General features: G+C 45.3%; 2 protein-coding genes across 6 annotated transcripts in view; one reads left to right on the plus strand and one right to left on the minus strand.

The window, feature by feature from the left end:
* The window catches only part of LOC141154473 (methyl-CpG-binding domain protein 1-like), a 32,614-nt gene extending 23,480 nt beyond the window's left edge, over nucleotides 1-9,134 (plus strand). For all 5 annotated transcript variants that reach the window (XM_073640442.1, XM_073640445.1, XM_073640444.1 and 2 more), the window contains 4 exons: nucleotides 3,970-4,056; nucleotides 4,156-4,254; nucleotides 4,347-4,427; nucleotides 5,314-9,134. In XM_073640442.1, the coding sequence (XP_073496543.1) occupies nucleotides 3,970-4,056; nucleotides 4,156-4,254; nucleotides 4,347-4,427; nucleotides 5,314-5,757 (711 nt within the window). In that variant the 3' untranslated portion in view covers nucleotides 5,758-9,134. The remainder of the gene's footprint in view (nucleotides 1-3,969; nucleotides 4,057-4,155; nucleotides 4,255-4,346; nucleotides 4,428-5,313) is intronic.
* Nucleotides 9,135-9,188: 54 nt separating this feature from the next.
* LOC141155485 (olfactory receptor 1f45-like) lies at nucleotides 9,189-10,160 on the minus strand. Its single transcript, XM_073642352.1, has one exon. It carries the CDS (start codon nucleotides 10,158-10,160, stop codon nucleotides 9,189-9,191), a length of 972 nt encoding a protein of 323 aa, XP_073498453.1.
* Between the last annotated feature and the right edge of the window lie 8,235 nt (nucleotides 10,161-18,395).

The following is an 18,395-nucleotide window of genomic DNA, read 5'->3' on the forward strand; positions in this document are numbered from 1 at the left end:
CATTCAGCTTCCGATAATCATTACAGAATCTCCATTCTGCATTGGGTTTTGGAACAAGGACAATGGGGGCTAGACCTCCTGCTCTTAGATTCCTCAATGACTCCGAGATTCAGCATACTCTTCACTTCCTTGGAGATCAGTTCTCCCTGGGCCTCAGGAATTTAGTAGGGCTTCACACTCACCCGCACATGGGGTTCTGTCAGAACATCGTGTTCTATGACATTTTTACACCCCGGTAAATCTGAGAACAGGTCCCGGTTCTGCTGCAGCAATTTCAGACAATGCTGTTTTTGGGCCTTTGATAGCGTCTCTATTAATGTGACACCTTCAATGTTCCCTTATAGCTTCACCAGCAAACATGGAGTTTCAACGGGGTCCCTGACTTGCCATGCCTTGATAAGATTGAAGTGGTAGACCTGGTATGACTTTCGTCTTCCCGGTTGATGAACCTTGTAGTACTCTTCACTCTTCTTCTCTACCACCTCACACGGGCCTTGCCATTTGGCAAAAAACTTACTCTCTACCGTGGGAATAAGCACGAGGACTTGGTCTCCTGGACTGAACTGCCTCACCCTGGCTGACCCGTTGTACACGCAGGATTGAGCCTCTTGTGCCTTGAGGAGATGTTCCTTTACTATAGGCATTACCATTGCAACTCTCTTGCATCTGGATGATGTACTCAATGATGCTTCGGTGGGGCATGACTTTGGCTTCCCAGGTTTCCTTCGCAATATCAAGAAGACCCCGCGGATGTTGGCCATACAAGCGTTCAAACAGAGAGAATCGGGTAAAAGCTTGTGAAACCTGCCAGATAGAGAATAACAGATATGGTAAGAGACAGTCCCAGTCTCGTCTGTCCTTTTCTATGACTTTCTTAAGTATACTCTTTAAGGTTTTAATAAACCTTTCCACAATGACTGTGGATGGTAAACTGACGTCTTCAGTTGTGTAATTTGGAAGGTCTTTCCTCATCACCTTACTCATATAGGGTGTTCCTTGGTCAGTCAGGATCTCCCTCAGTATTACTGTCCGGGAAAAGATGTGTACCAACTCGCTGGCTATACTTTTTGGAGGAGTTTCTCAAAGGAACTAACTGCTTTTGGGACCACGTAGCATAGTTGAGGACAACCAATATATAGATGCCCACGAGCAAACTTAACCAGGGGGCTGACCAGGTCCATGGCAATTCGCTCAAATGTCACCTCTATGATGAGTAGCGGCACGAGAGGATTTCGGAAGTGAGAGGTGGGAGCAGTTATCTGGCAGGAGGGACAGGACTTGCAATACCTTAGGATTTCTCGGTGACTTCCGGGCCAATAAAACCTCAGAGTGAACCGTTCTTGGGTTTTGTCCACAAACGGATGGCCACCCAGGACATGGGAATGGGCCATGTCCAACACCCTCTGTCTATAGGGTCCTGGTACCAACAATTGCTCCACTATCTCCTCCCTCACTTTAGTACAATAAAGCCCCCGTCTCACATAGCGAGATCGCTGCTGTGTCACGGTTTTGGTGACGCAACAGCGACCTCACCAGCGATGTCGCTATGTGTGACACTTTGCAGCGATCAGGCCCCTGCTGTGAGGTCGCTGATCGCTGCAAAGTGTCCTGGACCATTTTTTGGTCGTTGCTCTCCCGCTGGTCAGCACACATCGCTGTGTGTGACCAGCGGGAGCAGCGATCAGGTTGGTAACCATGATAAACATCGGGTTACTAGGGGCACACGCGCTCCTAGTAACCCGTTGTTTATCATAGTTACGAGCCTGCTAAAGTGAGCGGTAACCTCCCGCTCACCGTAGCAGAGTGGTAACTATGATAAACAACAGGTTACTAGGAGCGCGTGTGCCCCTAGTAACCCGATGTTTACCATAGTTACCAGCCTGATCTCTGGGCAATCCAAGTCTGTGTCGAGCTCAGAAGGTAGTGTACAACCTGGTCCATTACAACTTGTTCTACCTTCTGCGCTGGTGTAGGGAACTCCGGCTGTAACCATTTTTAGATGAGATGCAGTAGATCAAACATTTGGGAGTGAGGGGGTTTGTCACAGTGATATGCCCAGCAGTGGACCCGTTGTGCCCTGACAGACATTGTCACTCCCAAGCACGCCAAAATTTCCGTTTTCAATTTTGCATATTCTTTGGCGTCCTGTAAGACTAAATCATAGTAGACCTTTTGTGGCTCCCCCGTTAAGTATGGCGCCAGGACTTCCGCCCACTGCTCTGGCAGGAGTTTCTCTCTCTCAGCGACCCTTTCAAAAACGGTTAAAAAGGCCTCTATATTGTCACCCAGGATCATTTTCTGTAAGGCTCTCCTCACCCCTTTCCGGATTGAAAAATCATCAGCTGACCTTGGAGTCAGAGCTGCCGCCGTGCCAAAACCCGCCTCTATGAGTAGTTCAAACTTCTGTTGCCTGTGCTACTGCTGTTGCCTGTGCTACTGCTGTTGCCTGTGCTACTGCTGTTGCCTGTGCTACTGCTGTTGCCTGTGCTACTGCTGTTGCCTGTGCTACTGCTGTTGCCTGTGCTACTGCTGTTGCCTGTGCTACTGCTGTTGCTGTTGCTTGTGCTACTGAGGTTTCTGCTGCTGGAGCTGTGGCATAAACAGCTTATTTGTCTCCTGTTGTGCCAGCTGTTGTTGCTGCTGAAGGAGCTGTTGCTGCTGGTCTTGCACCAGGTGTTTAATCAGGTCCTCTATGCTGTCTGACATTGCTTCCTGGCTTATAGCCGCCTTCACCAAAGACAATGCGGTACCTATGTAGCAGTCACATGTGTTCCCTGGAAACGCTGCCCTCATGTCTAACACCAAATGTAACAATGCTACTCACTGGGGAGTGATATGAGGTATCACAGGATCTGTTTCTATTTAAAAGTGCGGCTGGTTTATTTCACTCCACATGAACCGCGTCACAGGAAAACTTAAATACAGGCCATGTCTGGCACAAAGTGAAATATAAAGTAAAAAGTCCTTACAAAGTAGTGCGGGTTCGCCGCTTGGGTTAGAGTCCAGCTGTTGAGTCCTTTAGCGAAGACACACAATCCTGGAGGTCTGCGCACCTCCACACACAGACCATGTTTGAAACAAACGGGTCCCATTTTACAATGTAAACCGCACCCATGGATGGAGATATGGTGAACAGCCGTCCCGCCCAAATTTTCAACTGCTCACAATAAACCCGGCCCTCTCATGGCCAATTAATCCCTCTTAGTACTGTGTGTCCGGCAGCCACCTTACATATAGATCACCTCCCCTGTAAATGTCCAATCTGTCAAAATGTATAATTATTTAGACTTTATTGTACATAAGTTAAAAAAAAAATAGAAATGCCACAATTGTTGCTTTTCTGTTGCCACATTTTTGTAAACATGCAATAAAAAGTGATCGAAACGGTACTGATCTCAGAAAATGGTGTCACAAACTAAAATTGATTTATTTTTACAAATTTCTGATTTATTTTTTTTTAAACTAGCCAATAACTAAAATGTAATAAAACTTGTTCCTTGGTGTCGTCGTAATCGCACTGTCCTGGAGAATCGCGTTACCAGGTCAATTTTAGTGTGCAATGAACGCCTTAAAAGCAAAACCCAAGAAAAAACAATGGCGGAATTGCAGCTTTTTTTTCCCCACAATTTCATCACGCTGAGAATTTTTTTTCCACTTCTTTTAGTACATCATTTGGTAAAATGAATGGCGCCATTCAAAACTACATCTCGTCCCGCAAAAAAAAAAAAACAAGTCCACATACGGCTATGGGGACGGAAAAGAAAAATGTTATGGTTGTTGGAAAAAGGGGAGGAAAAAACGAAAACGCAAAAGAGAAAAAAAACATTCATGAAGGGGTTAAGACGCATAGTTCTGCATAGGAGTTGCATGCACAGAACGGGAGGATGTATTAAATGAATAAATGAGTTGCAAGTGTGTGCACTGTATTTTTCTTTAGAAGGGTCTTTACAGTATTTTCTCCCTCCATAGTGTCTAGATGAAGATGTGGAGTTGTTGCCACCCAAGATACCGGTGATACGACTGGCACTGAAAAATGGAGGATACCCTTCTGCTGATGTAAGAAATGTGCGATATATGTATGACATAAATACATGGAGCGTGTGGGTGCCCACCTTGCATAAAGAAGCCTGGCATTGCCCCCATTGATTGTTACAGGGCACACGTGGTGGTTGGGTCATAGGTGGCATGGACACCAAAGAGGTGGAAGAAGAGATCATCTCTGTCATTGATGACGACGATGACGAGCAGCCCCTGGTACGCCCTTCGTTTTCATTCCTTGCCCTTTTGCGATGTGGAGTTTATTCTGTGTCCTCCCGTGTTATACGACCCCCCACTTTGTTTTACAGGATCTCCATTGCCCGGTGAAATCAGAAGAGTTCATGGTGGAGGATGATGATGTAATGCTGGCGGATGATAATACTCCCGTGGTGAGACTTCGCATGTCTATGCGCAGAAGATCCAGCGCGGCGCTCGGTGGTCACATGCACAATTGGTTCCCATCACTGATGCCAGCAGTGCGGCGTGGGGCTGCTGCAGTCAGTGATTGAGTGCCGATAGGTTGATATGGCAGCCAGGGTCCTTCTGAAAGCCTCTGTGTCTGCCATGGTATAACTCCTGCCTGCGGCTGGGCTTCATAGGTGATCAGTAATTAATCAGTACACTGCAATACTCTAGTATTGCAGTGTATCATAGGGACGATCAAAAGGATTGCCGTTCAAGTCCCCCAAGGGGAACTAATATAAACCATTAAAAAATATATTAAAAATACATTTAACTACCCTTTGACCACCTAATACCCCAAAAGTAAATAGAAAAATGTTAAAATGAACATATTTGGTATCCCTGCATGTGTAATTGTCTGAAGTAATATATAAAAAGATTTATCCAATATGGTCAATGCAAAAAGGGACTAAAAAAAAAATCAAAATGGCAGAATTGCTGTTGATAATATTATTAATATTATTATTATTTAGCATTCCCACCTACCTCCCAAAAAAGGAATGAAAAAAAATCATCAGAAAGTCATACGGACCCCATAAAAACAAGCCCTCATACGACTTTCTCCTATTGATGGGAAAATTACATTTTAAAAAAAATCAGGGCTCTCGAAGGAAGTGGAGGAAAAAGTGAAAACGTAAAAAAAAAATTAAAAATGGCTGCTGTGGGAATGGTTTTGGGTAGAGGGCACTGGTAGATGCTGCAGGTATTGCCGTGCCAGTAGGCTGACATCTGCATTATGATCTCCTGCCGTGGTTCCCAGGATGGTCGTCCTTCTGTTTGACTAAACCCTCAGTGTTTCCTTTTGCTTTGCAGATCATGGAGATCTACAGTCTGGGCTCTTACGCCAGGAATGATCTGGATCCACTCCTGCAGGAATTTATGGATGAACTGAATGAGATCCCCTTACCAGCTCATTGGGAAGTTCTTGCTCCCACCGGCCCCACCCTACATCTAATCCAGAGGTCCGGGGCGTCCACCATGGCAGAGACAATCATCCACATACTACCAGGACTTCACTTTAATATTGCAGTGAGGAATTACCCCGTCCCCTCCTCCCACGAACTCTTCAGCAAGCATCCCAACCGGCTCACCACCGTGGACGAGGTTGTGGAGCTCATCTGCGACCTGGAGGCCTACCGTCCTTGCGGAGGTCTACCGAAAAGTGGGCCGCCTTCTCCAAACTGTTTGGTGTTGGTGTATGAGGAACGGTGCCCCGAATGTTGCACAATGCCCTGGCCATCAGGCATTTATCACTGAATCCGGTGGGGCAAAGGGTGGGCCAGCGCTCAGGGACAAGGGACTACTCATGAAAATTTATCTGTGGAACGGCAGGATCAGAAGGAAGGAGCCTGTATGGACAACCCTGTGTATCCGGCAGCCGCGGATTGGCACGAAGATGGTTAAACATCCTGCCTCCCGATAAAACTTGCCATCTCCGTGTACACGTAGATCTCCAAAGAAGAGTGAGCGGGGGGCTGCACGCTCTCCGGTTCTTAGTGTGGGCTTCCCGATAGCCCAGAGGTGTAGGAGATTTTAGCTGTAGGTGTATCTAAGCATACATCGGCCTAAAGCTTCCATCCAGCTTCAGTCATAGGGACCAAATAAAAGCCATGTATTTTGTTTAGAGGCATGATATTATATGTAGGATGTGGGGTCACAGGGGGGCTGTATCTAGTATTGCTGGGGCCCCCACAAATCACAGGAACAGTGGTCCTGAGCCCCTTGTTCAGTTAGTGCACTGCCCCTGCTTTCTGACGGAGGTAGCAGAACAGTCTCAGCAGTGCACTTGCTCAACCGCTGCTCCTGGACCCCCGTTAGGACCCCCAATGATCAAGAAGTTATCACCTATCCTGACTTGCAATCTTAATACATCCGCTTTAACTTAAAGGGGTAGTAAGACTCCGCTTTCCCTTCTTCCAATGAGGAAATTTTACAGTATCTGGGGAGCTCAGTAAGATGTCACAGAGCAGTCCCGCTGCTGTAAGCTGATCACCAGGGGTTAAAGTGACCATACAAATTGCTCGAAGGTCACCCTGACCTTCACCTGCCAACCCACTTAATGTGTATGTAATGTCAACCAACTTGTCTTCTAATTAATATAAGGGATTGGACATGTTGAATTGGACATGCTCAATCCTTTGAGCGGTAAATAGAGGTTATAAGGCCAGTTTTACACATCCATGTTTCATGGCTTGAGTAGGGACCGTGATGTATGGACCTTATTAACTCAAAAGCCGCATATATGCCCATGAGGGTGTAGCGTTCAGGTGAGGAGACCTTCAGCCGGTCCGTACTGAAACCATGAAATGTGGTTGTGTGAAACCGACCGAACGCTGTCCTTCCCACTCGAAACTCATGCATGCTCGACCAAACTGACAGCCCACGCATTAGGAAAGGTGTGAAGGGTTAACTGTTGGCGAAACGAGCATCCGGCCCAGTGGTGATCACCTAAAACCAGCAAGAAAGGGCTTGTCCCCCTTTAAGGCGCTGTCCATTTTTAGTATTTTTTGACATTGAGATGAGTCAAAAAGTTGCATTGGGGAGGACCTGGCTGCTGGGGGGACTCATTTCATTTACGAGATGGGTCTCCCCATTCATTTCAGTGATGCTTCCATCAGGACGATTGCTGGGGGTCATTGTGAGGGAGCAAGGGGTCCCTATGGAGTCTTATAAGCTGGGCCTACAGTGTTTTTGTTATTATTTTGTGTTGTCTTGTGATGTGAGCTGTTCTCACATTTATAGGGAATAGATGATATTTTAGGGGAACGGCTCTTTGGACTCGGATTGATTTTTCTCTTTCTACACTGGACGTAACTGAGGCTGGGCCGCAGATATTATAAAGTTCTTCGTTTATCAATTTTCAGGTTTTTCGGAGAGTTGGTTTTATGTCATTACATGTAATATTTTATCCAGGACCCGTCTGACTAGTCTTCCTTTCAGCCTCTTCAGAGTCGGACTGTTTTTCGTTTTGCCGACATTAGGACCTCTCCTCACCGTAGCTCTCGTTATAAACAAAAAACAAACAAAAAAAAAGTTGCTGCTTTTTAAATAAAGGATAAATATCTTTATATTTGTTATTCTGTACAGAAATGTCTGATTTGTAAGTCGTGTTGATCTATCAGTGGTGTATAGCCGTGAACATGCGCCAGTATCTTGTTAATGTTAATGGTCCTCTCCTTGGCTAGAAAGAATTTTTTTTGTCATTGCCTAATAGCCATCTGGCACGAGCCCCCTACAATTAGGCCACACACAAAAGCCCCCGATAAAATTAAATCACTTCCTGTACTGATCCTGAGTTACATCCTGTATTATACTCCAGAGCTGCACTCACTATTCTGCTGGTGCAGTCACTGTGTACATACATTACATTACTTATCCTGTACTGATCCTGAGTTACCTCCTGTATTATACTCCAGAGCTGCACTCACTATTCTGCTGCTGCAGTCACTGTGTACATGCATTACATTACTTATCCTGTACTGATCCGGAGTTACCTCCTGTATTATACTCCAATTAACAATTTTGCAGGCTTCAGAGCTGAAATCTCCTTGTTAGTATTTATACCTGGCACTATACTGATTTCTAATGTAGCAAATTTCCCTTAAGTAAGCTGTTAGGTGTCTGACTATTTCAATTGACAACCATCAGAATAGTGAGTGCAGCTCTGGAGTATAATACAGGATGTGACTCAGGATCAGTACAGGATAAGTAACGTAATGTCTCTACACAGTGACTAGACCAGCAGAATACTGAGTGCAGCTCTGGAGTAGAATACAGATTTAACTCAGAATGAGTACAGGATAAGTAATGTATGTACACAGTGACCCCACCTGCAGAATAGTGAGGTCAGCTCTGGAGTATAATTCAGTATGTAACTCAGGATCAGTACAGGATTAGTAATATACTAAGAACTTACCATTGTATCTAGTTTGCATATAATAAAACTCTATTATGTTTTTAAAGGTGGGCATCCCCTTTAAAGAGGACCGTCTTAGCAATACACGCCTTTTAATGCCACCTAGTAGCTTGAAGTCTCAGAATAATCCAAAGAATGAAGACCATGAATACTTAATATTATATGTCAGATGAAGTTGCCCTTTATTTTGGCTACTTAGATGTGTTAGCTCAGATATGTATTTCGCATCATTCCATGCACCCCTCTTTGATGGACCTCTCTGATGTGTGGGTGCCATAGTATAATACACTGGAGCACGTCCATAGCAGAGTAAATGTCCTATTTGTTTTTAAGATGTATAATTCCACCACCTAAGAAATAAAAGTTTTGCACTGCCGATCCCAAGTACAGTATTATCTTCCTAGACAGATATATTAACAGCTTGGGCAAGCATTATTAACGTGGACCCGTCATAAACATGTCTCCGAGGCAGCAGTTGTGCTGTCTGCTGAGGTCACTGGGACATTTCCCTACTACCATAGACTTTTTATTCCTGTTATGCAATGGATAACATTATCTTTTTAGCTTACCAACAAAAATGTCCACCTCCTGTGAATGCATAAGTGACGGATCCACTCTATGGCTTCAGGTTTTATGTTTGATTTGCCATAAGTAACTGTAACTTCTCCTTTCAAGGATGTTCATATTTCTCCAATAAATTTTATTTTGTTTACAATGAGCAAGTTTCCCCTCTTTATTTTTTTCTGGCCGGAATTTCTTTTCATTGTGACAATCATAGTAACAGCTTGACTCCAAATATGGACCTCACGGGTGGAGTGATGATCTGGGAAAAAATCTTCTTCAGAGACTCCTTAACTTGCTTGTTCCTTAGACTGTAAATAAAAGGGTTGAGAAGAGGAGTGAGGGTGGAGTACACAACTGTCACCGACCTATCGTCTTCCACAGAATTTGATGAGGAAGGACGGAAATATGTGAAAAAGACTGTGCCAAAGAAAAGTCCTACGGAAGTTAGATGTGAAGAACATGTGGAGAAAGTCTGGTGTCTTCCGGAGGTTGACTGCATCGTTAGGATAATTTTGAGGATCCTACAATATGAGACGACTATGAAAATAAAGGGACTCATTGTGACCAAAGAACCTTCGGTAAACACCAAAAGGTCATATTGTGACTTATCTGAGCAGGACAAGGCAAGCAATGGGGGTAGGTCACAGAAATGCTCTCGGATCTTGTTTGGCCCGCAGAAATTCATGGAAGAAACGATACAGACGTGTAGAAGTGAATGTAGCGAGGTAAATATCCAACACAACACGATGAGACCCAAACATCTCTTACTGTTCATAATGTAAAAGTAACGAAGAGGATTGCTGATGGCAACCAGTCTGTCGTACGCCATGATGGCCAGGACAAAGCACTCCATGCTGGCCGTGCAAAACAGAAAGAACAGCTGGCTCATACATCCTTTAAAGGTGATCGTCTTCCTCTCCCGGAGAAGGTTGGCCAACATAAGTGGAGCTGTCACGGAGCTGAAACAAATGTCGACAAAGGAGAGGTTCCCGAGGAAGAAGTACATGGGATAGTTCAGCCTCGGATCGTTGTTGGTAGCAATAATAATTAGTGAATTGCCCAGAAGCGTCAGTAGATACGTCAAAAGAAAACCTGCAAAGAGTGTCATCTTCTGGTCTTTGTCGTGAGAAAGACCCAGAAGAAAAAATTCAGTGACTCTTGACACATTGACTTCATCCATTGATAGCGCAGTCATCAGCGTTCTTTATAGGGCAACTTGCCTGTATCAATTTACAGACACACAAGTATTTAATGATTGGGTACATTTTTTACTTGTATACTTTCCCACTAGTGTTATTTTTTTATTTGCCTCTTTTGGGGTTATGCTGGTCAAATGTGAGCTATCAAGAACTAGTTTGATTGTAGATCTGACTACAATTCTAGTTTTATGGTTCAGTTCGAGGACATAGTAGCATTCGGTGATACACACATGACTATGTGATGGCCAGTTCTATTTGACATGATATTTGGAGGATCTTCTCATTAGCTACCTATTTTCAGTGATTTCCAAGTACATCCAATGTGTATAGGTGGGCTTACACCTAGGGGAACACCTATCGAGTTTCTCTCTTTGGAAGGTAAGGATCGAGCAGTTGTATTTCAATAGCCTGATCCCCTTTTGGGTGGGAAAATAAGCTGCTGCCAGAGGTATCTGCCCTCGGCTTACTATCCTGAGAATACATGAACCCTTGTCTAATTAAACCTTGCGTGGTAGTGTGGACAGTGTATGGCCAACCTAACGGCAAGAATAACGTAACATGTACAGTGGGGAAAAAAAGTATTTAGTCGGCCACCAATTGTGCAAGTTCTCCCACTTAAAAAGATGAGAGAGGCCTGTAATTGACATCATAGGTCGACCTCAACTATGAGAGACAAAATGAGAAAACAAATCCTGAAAATCACATTGTCTGATTTGGAAAGAATTTTTTTCAAATTTTGGTGGAAAATCAGTATTTGGTCAATTACAAACGAGCAAGATTTCTGGCTCTCACAGACCTGTAACTTCTCCTTTAAGAGGCTCCTCTGTCCTCCGCTCATTACCTGTAGTACGTGCACCTGTTTGAACTTGTTATCAGTATAAAAGACACCTGTCCGCAACCTCAAACAGTCACACTCCAAACTCCACTATGGTGAAGACCAAAGAGCTATCGAAGGACAACAGAAACAAAATTGTAGCCCTGCACCAGGCTGGGAAGACTGAATCTGCAATAGGCAAGCAGCTTGGTGCGAAGAAATCAACTGTGGGAGCAATAATTAGAAAATGGGACTCCACACAAGATCTCACCCCATGGGGTCAAAATGATCTCAAGAACGGTGAGCAAAAATCCCAGTACCACACGGGGGGACCTAGTGAATGACCTGCAGAGAGCTGGGACCAACGTTACACAGGCTACCATCAGTAACACACTACGCCGCCAGAGACTCAGACCCTGCAGTGCCAGACGTGTCCCCCTGCTTAAGCTATTACATGCCCGCGCCTGTCTAAAGTTTGCTTGAGAGCATTTGGATGATCCATTATTATTATTATTATTATTAATTTATATAGTGCCATTGATTCCATGGTGCTGTACATAAGAAGGGGTTACATACCAAATACAGATATCACTTACAGTAAACAAACTAACAATGATAGAACAGTACGGAGGGAAGAGGACCCTGCCCTTGCGGGCTTACATTCTACAGGAATGGGGAAGGAGACAGTAGGTTGGGGGGGGTTGCAGTAGCTCCGGTGTTGTTGAGGTGGCAGCAAGCAAGGTCATGGCAGGCTGTAAGCTTGTTTGAAGAGATGGGTTTTCAGGTTTCGTCTGAAGGACCCAGGTGTGGTGGATAATCGGACATGTTGAGGCACAGAATTCCATAGGACGGGGGATATTCGGGAGAAATCTTGGAGGCGATTGAGTGAGGAACGAATAAGTGTGGAGCAAAGAAGGAGGTCTTGGGAGGACCAGAGGTTACGTGAGGGAATATATCGGGAGATTAGTTCAGAGATGTATGGAGGAGAGAGGTTATGAATGGCTTTGTAGGTCAGTGTTAGTAGTTTGAACTGGATACGCTGGGGGAATGGGAGCCAGTGAAGGGATTTGCAAAGGGGGGTAGCAGAGGAGTAGCGAGGCGAGAGATGAACTAGTCGTGCAGCAGAGTTGAGGATGGACTGGAGGGGTGCGAGAGTGTTAGCAGGTAGGCCACAGAGGAGGATGTTGCAATAATCGAGGCGGGAGATGATGAGGGCATGCACAAGCAGTTTAGTAGATTGAGGGTTGAGGAAAGGACAGATTCTGGAAATATTTTTGAGCTGGAGGCGACAGGAGGCGGCGAGAGCTTGGATGTGTGGTTTGAAGGACAGGGAAGAGTCAAGGGTTACTCCGAGGCAGCGGATTGTCGGTACAGCGGAAAGAGTGATGTCATTTATTGTGATAGAAAGATCAGGTGGGAAAGATATGCAAGATGGGGGAAAGATAATGAGTTCAGTTTTGTCCACATTGAGCTTGAGGTAGCGGGAGGAGAAGAAGGAGGATATGGCTGCTAGATATGCTGGGATTCTGGACAGCAGAGAGGTGACATCTGGGCCAGAGAGGTAGATCTGGGTGTCATCAGCGTACAGGTACTGGAAGCCATGAGATTTTATGAGCTATCCCAGGCAAAGGGTATAGATTGAGAAGAGTAGGGATCCTAGGACAGAGCCTTGAGGGACTCCAACAGAGAGGGGGCTGGGTGAGGAGGTAGTGTGGGAGTGGTAGACGCTAAATGTGTGGTTAGAAAGGTATGAGGAGATCCAGGATAGGGCAAGGTCTTTGACGCCAAAGGCAGAGAGGATCTGTAGGAGGAGGCAGTGGTCAACTGTATCGAAAGCAGAGGACAGGTCAAGAAGAAGGAGTACAGAGAATTGTCTGTTAGCTTTGGCTGTAAGTAAGTCATTGGTGATTTTGGTTTCGGTGGAATGGGGGGGGCGGAATCCGGATTGTCGGTTGTTGAAGAGAGAGTTAGATGAAAAGTGGGAGGAAAGTTCAGCGTGAACGTGTTGCTCAAGGAGTTTGGAGGCAAATGGGAGCAGCGATATGGGGCGATAGCTGGACAAGGCAGTTGAGTCGAGGGATGGCTTTTTGAGGATGGGTGTGATTGTGGCATGTTTGAAGGCAGCGGGGAAAGTACCAGAAGATAGTGATAGGTTGAAGAGATGGGTTAGGGATGGGATGAGTAAGAGTAAGATGGGATGGGATCCATAAGAGTATTGGGAGACTGTCATATGGTCAGATGAAACCAAAGTAGAACTGTTTGGTAGAAACACAACTCGTTGTGTTTGGAGGACAAAGAATGCTGAGTTGCATCCAAAGAATGCCATACCTACTGTGAAGCATGGGGGTGGCAACATCATGCTTTGGGGCTGTTTCTCTGCCAAGAGAAAAGGATGACTGATCTGTGTACATGAAAGAATGAATGGGGCCACGTATTGTGAAATTTTGAGTGCAAACCTCCTTCCATCAGCAAGGGCATTCAACATGAAACGTGGCTGGGTCTTTCAGCATGACAATGATCCCAAGCACACCACCAGGGCAACGAAGGAGTGGCTTCCTAAAAAGCATTTCAAGGTCCTGGAGTGGCCTAGCCAGTCTCCAGATCTAAACCCTATAGAAAACCTTTGGAGGGAGTTGAAAGTCCGTGTTGCACAGCGACAGCCCCAAAACATCACTGCTCTAGAGGAGTCTGCAGAGAGGAATGGGCCAACATACCAGCAACAGTGTGTGCCAACCTTGTGAAGACTTACAGAAAACGTTTGACCTCTGTCATTGCCAACAAATGATATATAACAAAGTATTGAGATGAACTTTTGTAATTGACCAAATACTCATTTTCCACCAAAATTTGAAAAAAAAATTCTTTCCAAATCAGACAATGTGATTTTCAGGATTTGTTTTCTCATTTAGTCTCTCATAGTTGAGGTCGACCTATGATGTCAGTTACAGGCCTCTCTCATCTTTTTAAGTGGGAGAACTTGCACAATTGGTGGCTGACTAAATATTTTTTTCCCCCACTGTAGCTATATTCTTGTAATCATAGTGACAGAAACAAGGGCTGTGGAGTCGGTAAGCCAAACCACTGACTGACTCCTCAATTTCCCTGACTTCCGACTCCACAACTCCGACTCCACAGCCCGGCCTCACTACTGAGTGTGTACATAAAGTGCAGCACAGATTCATCTCAACTAAAAGCCGAGATCCTTAGATCAGGAATAGAACCGACATTTATAGGACATTTCATAACTTTCCCAAATTCTTATGAAAACATTTACAGCTCATACTGCATTGAACTACTGTACCCAATGTATTACGGTATATATTTTAGGAGTTGGAGTCGGTCCATTTTATACTGACTCCAACTCCACCAAAATGGACACAGACTTCACGACTCCAACTCCACAGCCCTGAAAGAAACCTTCATGGATTTGCAAAGAACCCAAGTACAATACAGTGGAGGGGGGAGAAGTTCGTGGGGGCTATTTGTAAATTGTGTTCAAATTGGTTGTCTGTCCTTGAAAGAAGACCAGTGTAAGGCCCACCATACACCTGTTTTATCGGATAGCACTCGGCCCAGTGTTATTCTATGGGGCAGTGCAGATCAGCGATTATTTCCTCATGCAGATTCGGCATGAGAAAACAATCTCAACATGCTGCTATTGGCAGCGAGACTTGGCTCACATGCACCCATGGGTGCGTGTGAATGTCATCCCAGTGCAGTCCGATATACGCCAAGACAGGCAATGGAGGAGATGGAGAAATTACTTTTCAGTCTCCTCCGGTGCTGTGCTGAGATTCTGTCAAGCGAGATGATCAGAGCGCAGACACTCGGCTCACACTCGCGCAGAGCTGGGGCTGTGTCATTAGCATATCGCATCCAATGTGCTCACATCAGATGCCATACGCCGGTGTGATTCCAACATAAGGCCACGGCCTCACTATCAGTATTTGGTCAGTACTCAGTCAGTATTTTTTCTCAGGAGTGGGAGCCAAAACCAGGAGTGGGTGATAAATGCAGAATTGGTGACTTATTTCTATTATACCTTTTCTCTGATTGTTCCACACCTGGTTTTGGCTCCCACTCCTGAGAAAAAATACTGACTGAAAACTGACCAAATACTGATAGTGGGGCCGTGGCATAGATAGCGGTCGGCCGTCTCTCCCATATACAGGAGCACTCATTTGGCCATCTCTCCCATACATGCAAGCGTTTGTCCGGCCATCTTTCTCATACATGATTGCTCATTCAGCTGGCTGTCTCTCCCACACACCGGAGCGCTCATTCGGCTGGCTTTCCCACACGCAGGAGCGTTCCTTCGGCTGTCTCTCCCGCACACATGACCACTTCTTCAGCTGGCTCTCCCACACACCGGAGCGCTCATTCGGCTGGCTTTCCCACACGCAGGAGCGTTCCTTCGGCTGTCTCTCCCGCACACATGACCACTTCTTCAGCTAGCTCTCCCACACACCGGAGCACTCATTCGGCTGGCTCTCCCACACACCGGAGCACTCATTCAGCTGGCTCTCCCACACACAGGAGCACTTCTGCTGGCTCTTCCGCACACCGGAGCGGAGCGCTCATTCAGCTGGATCTCCCACACACTGGAGCACTTCTCCGGCTGGCTCTCCCACACACAGGAGCACTTCTTCTGCTGGCTCTCCCACACACAGGAGCACTTCTTCTGCTGGCTCTCCCACACACAGGAGCACTTCTTCAGCTGGCTCTCCCACACACAGGAGCACTTCTTCAGCTGGCTCTCCCACACACCGGAGCACTCATTCAGCTGGCTCTCCCACACACCGGAGCACTCATTCAGCTAGCTCTCCCACACACCGGAGCACTCATTCAGCTAGCTCTCCCACACACCGGAGCACTCATTCGGCTGGCTCTCCCACACACCGGAGCACTCATTCGGCTGGCTCTCCCACACACAGGAGCACTTCTCCGGCTGGCTCTCCCACACACCGGAGCACTCATTCGGCTGGCTCTCCCACACACCGGAGTGCTCATTCAGCTGGCTCTTCCACACACCGGAGCGGAGCGCTCATTCAGCTGGATCTCCCACACACTGGAGCACTTCTCCGGCTGGCTCTCCCACACACAGGAGCACTTCTTCTGCTGGCTCTCCCACACACAGGAGCACTTCTTCTGCTGGCTCTCCCACACACAGGAGCACTTCTTCTGCTGGCTCTCCCACACACATGAGCACTTCTTCTGCTGGCTCTCCCACACACAGGAGCACTTCTTCTGCTGGCTCTCCCACACACAGGAGCACTTCTTCTGCTGGCTCTCCCACACACATGAGCACTTCTTCTGCTGGCTCTCCCACACACAGGAGCACTCGTTTGGCTAGCTATCCCATATACACGAGTGCTCTTTTGTCCGACTCTCCCTTACATGGCTCTCCTGTGTTCTTCTGGCAGTGCATTATATTCCAGAAGACCATACGATCAGCAGTCCAAAATCTGACATGCCGGATAGATATTTCCCCCGCCAGTAAAATATCCAGGGCTCCCATGCACATTAGACTGTCTGCTGAATCCATCAATATCTGTGAGTTCGGCCGACATTTAATATGTAAGGGGAGTTTAAAACTTGTTCATTAACCATAGTAAACTGCAAAGTGTAATGGGTCATCTGAATTCCACATCAATTCAACCCATAGTGACCAGTCACTTACCTTTGATGGACTGATGGTAACCACCATAAAGACATACCACCTCGATGGAGGGACGGGATCTGTGCTACAATATAAACTATTATACAGTCCCCAGGGTCTACTTTAGAGACTAAAGCTGTATCTAGGGGGCATGAAATGCAGTATCCAGGGGATGTTAGTTATGGCTTTCATCCATAATAATCACAGTATATTGCGTAGGTTTTTATTAGAAACATCTGGTGAAACCATCTGACAAGTTGCAGATGGGACAGTACCAATTTTGGAACATTTCTGAAATTTTCACCAAATATATAGATCTATTTCCTGAGGTTTGCTTGTTATGTCACTACATCCTCCAATCTTTACACACCTTTTTAGTTTTGGCTCTGGACTCTCTCTGGTTCTGGACTTTTAGGGGAAAATGGACACAGAAGAGAAGAAAGAGAAAGGATGGAAAAAATGAGCAGCTGGAAAGAATAAGTGGATTGAGCTCCTTGTTGAAACATTGAAGATAATTTAATTCTCAGTCGTCATTATCTTTGAACATTTTTCCACTCTCGTCATATAGACTTGTGTTTTGTAAAAAAGGGGAATCAATCATGTAAGGTGGTGACCCATAGTATTAAGTTGCCTGTGCAATGTCCATGGAGAGTCCCCTAGATATCAAAGCTCTCAATGGCCCAAAAGGCGATGTTCTCCAGCACCAAAGGAAAGTAGTTAAAACTTAGCCTTTAATCACATAAGACAAATTGGCAGAATGTGCAAGATGTGAAAAAAACCCATAATACTTTCACGTTTTAGGGAGAAAAACCTTTAATCATGAGACATGATTAAGGGTTTCTCAACCTGAAACGCGTAAGCATTATCTTTTTTTTTTATATGTGCACATTCTGATAACTCTTTTTTTTTTTTATCCTATATGATTATGATTTCTTTTGGTGCCGGAGAAGTTTGCCTTTTGGACTATTGAGAGCTGTTTGACCTGGAGTTGGGACCAGTGCATACTCCGTGCACGGCATCCAGACCACAGACTGTCCACCCTGGAGGGTTCCTAGGATTCATATCTCTGTATCAGGAGCGGGGAGCTGAATTGACAGTTTTTTTCCTATCTTTTATAGATATCAAAGCAACCTATGACTGCTTTAATCATCTAGTTCATCAGCTGCACGGAGGGTGAGCAAAATTTTGCAACCCTCTAGAGATGCACATGGTGCTGTCCAGGAGCACTGCCTAATGGCTCCCTCTCTTTTACAGCTCTTCTCCACCGGCAGGTGGCGCTCTGGGTACAAATGATATCATTTATCAGTGTATATCTTAGTAGATATCCTATTCACAGCTGATTCCTTTGTAGGTGTCAGTACATGCTGCACTGGTATTCGTATATTTACTGTTACGGTTTTATTTCATTCACATGTAAAGCGTCATGGAATAAATTAATAATAATAATAACTGTGATTTTAGGCAGTTCTTTACAGTTGATACAATAAATTATTAACCCTTCACATGTGAGATCAATTTATGATTTCTTTCAAAGTAAATGCTTTCCGTTTATGCTGTTTATTGGGCACGGAGATCTTTATTGGTTTCAGGGTTGTTGTTTTTTGTATCTTGACGAAACGTAAGATTTCTTTTTATGCATAATGTGTTTACTAGGAGCTAAAATTACATCTGTATCTACATTTTTTGACATATGTATGACATCTGTTTTCTTATGTCCGCAAAAAAAAGAAATTGGGCAGTTTA

Source organism: Phyllobates terribilis, unplaced genomic scaffold (genome assembly GCF_046119375.1).
Source record: "Phyllobates terribilis strain yellow unplaced genomic scaffold, ASM4611937v1 Scaffold_7__3_contigs__length_470593459, whole genome shotgun sequence".
Classification (NCBI taxonomy): Eukaryota; Metazoa; Chordata; class Amphibia; order Anura; family Dendrobatidae; genus Phyllobates; species Phyllobates terribilis.

Bases quoted from the DNA above. Each gene is read 5' to 3' on its own strand.
- LOC141155485 (XM_073642352.1), bottom strand. From the start codon at position 10,160: ATGGATGAAGTCAATGTGTCAAGAGTCACTGAATTTTTTCTTCTGGGT.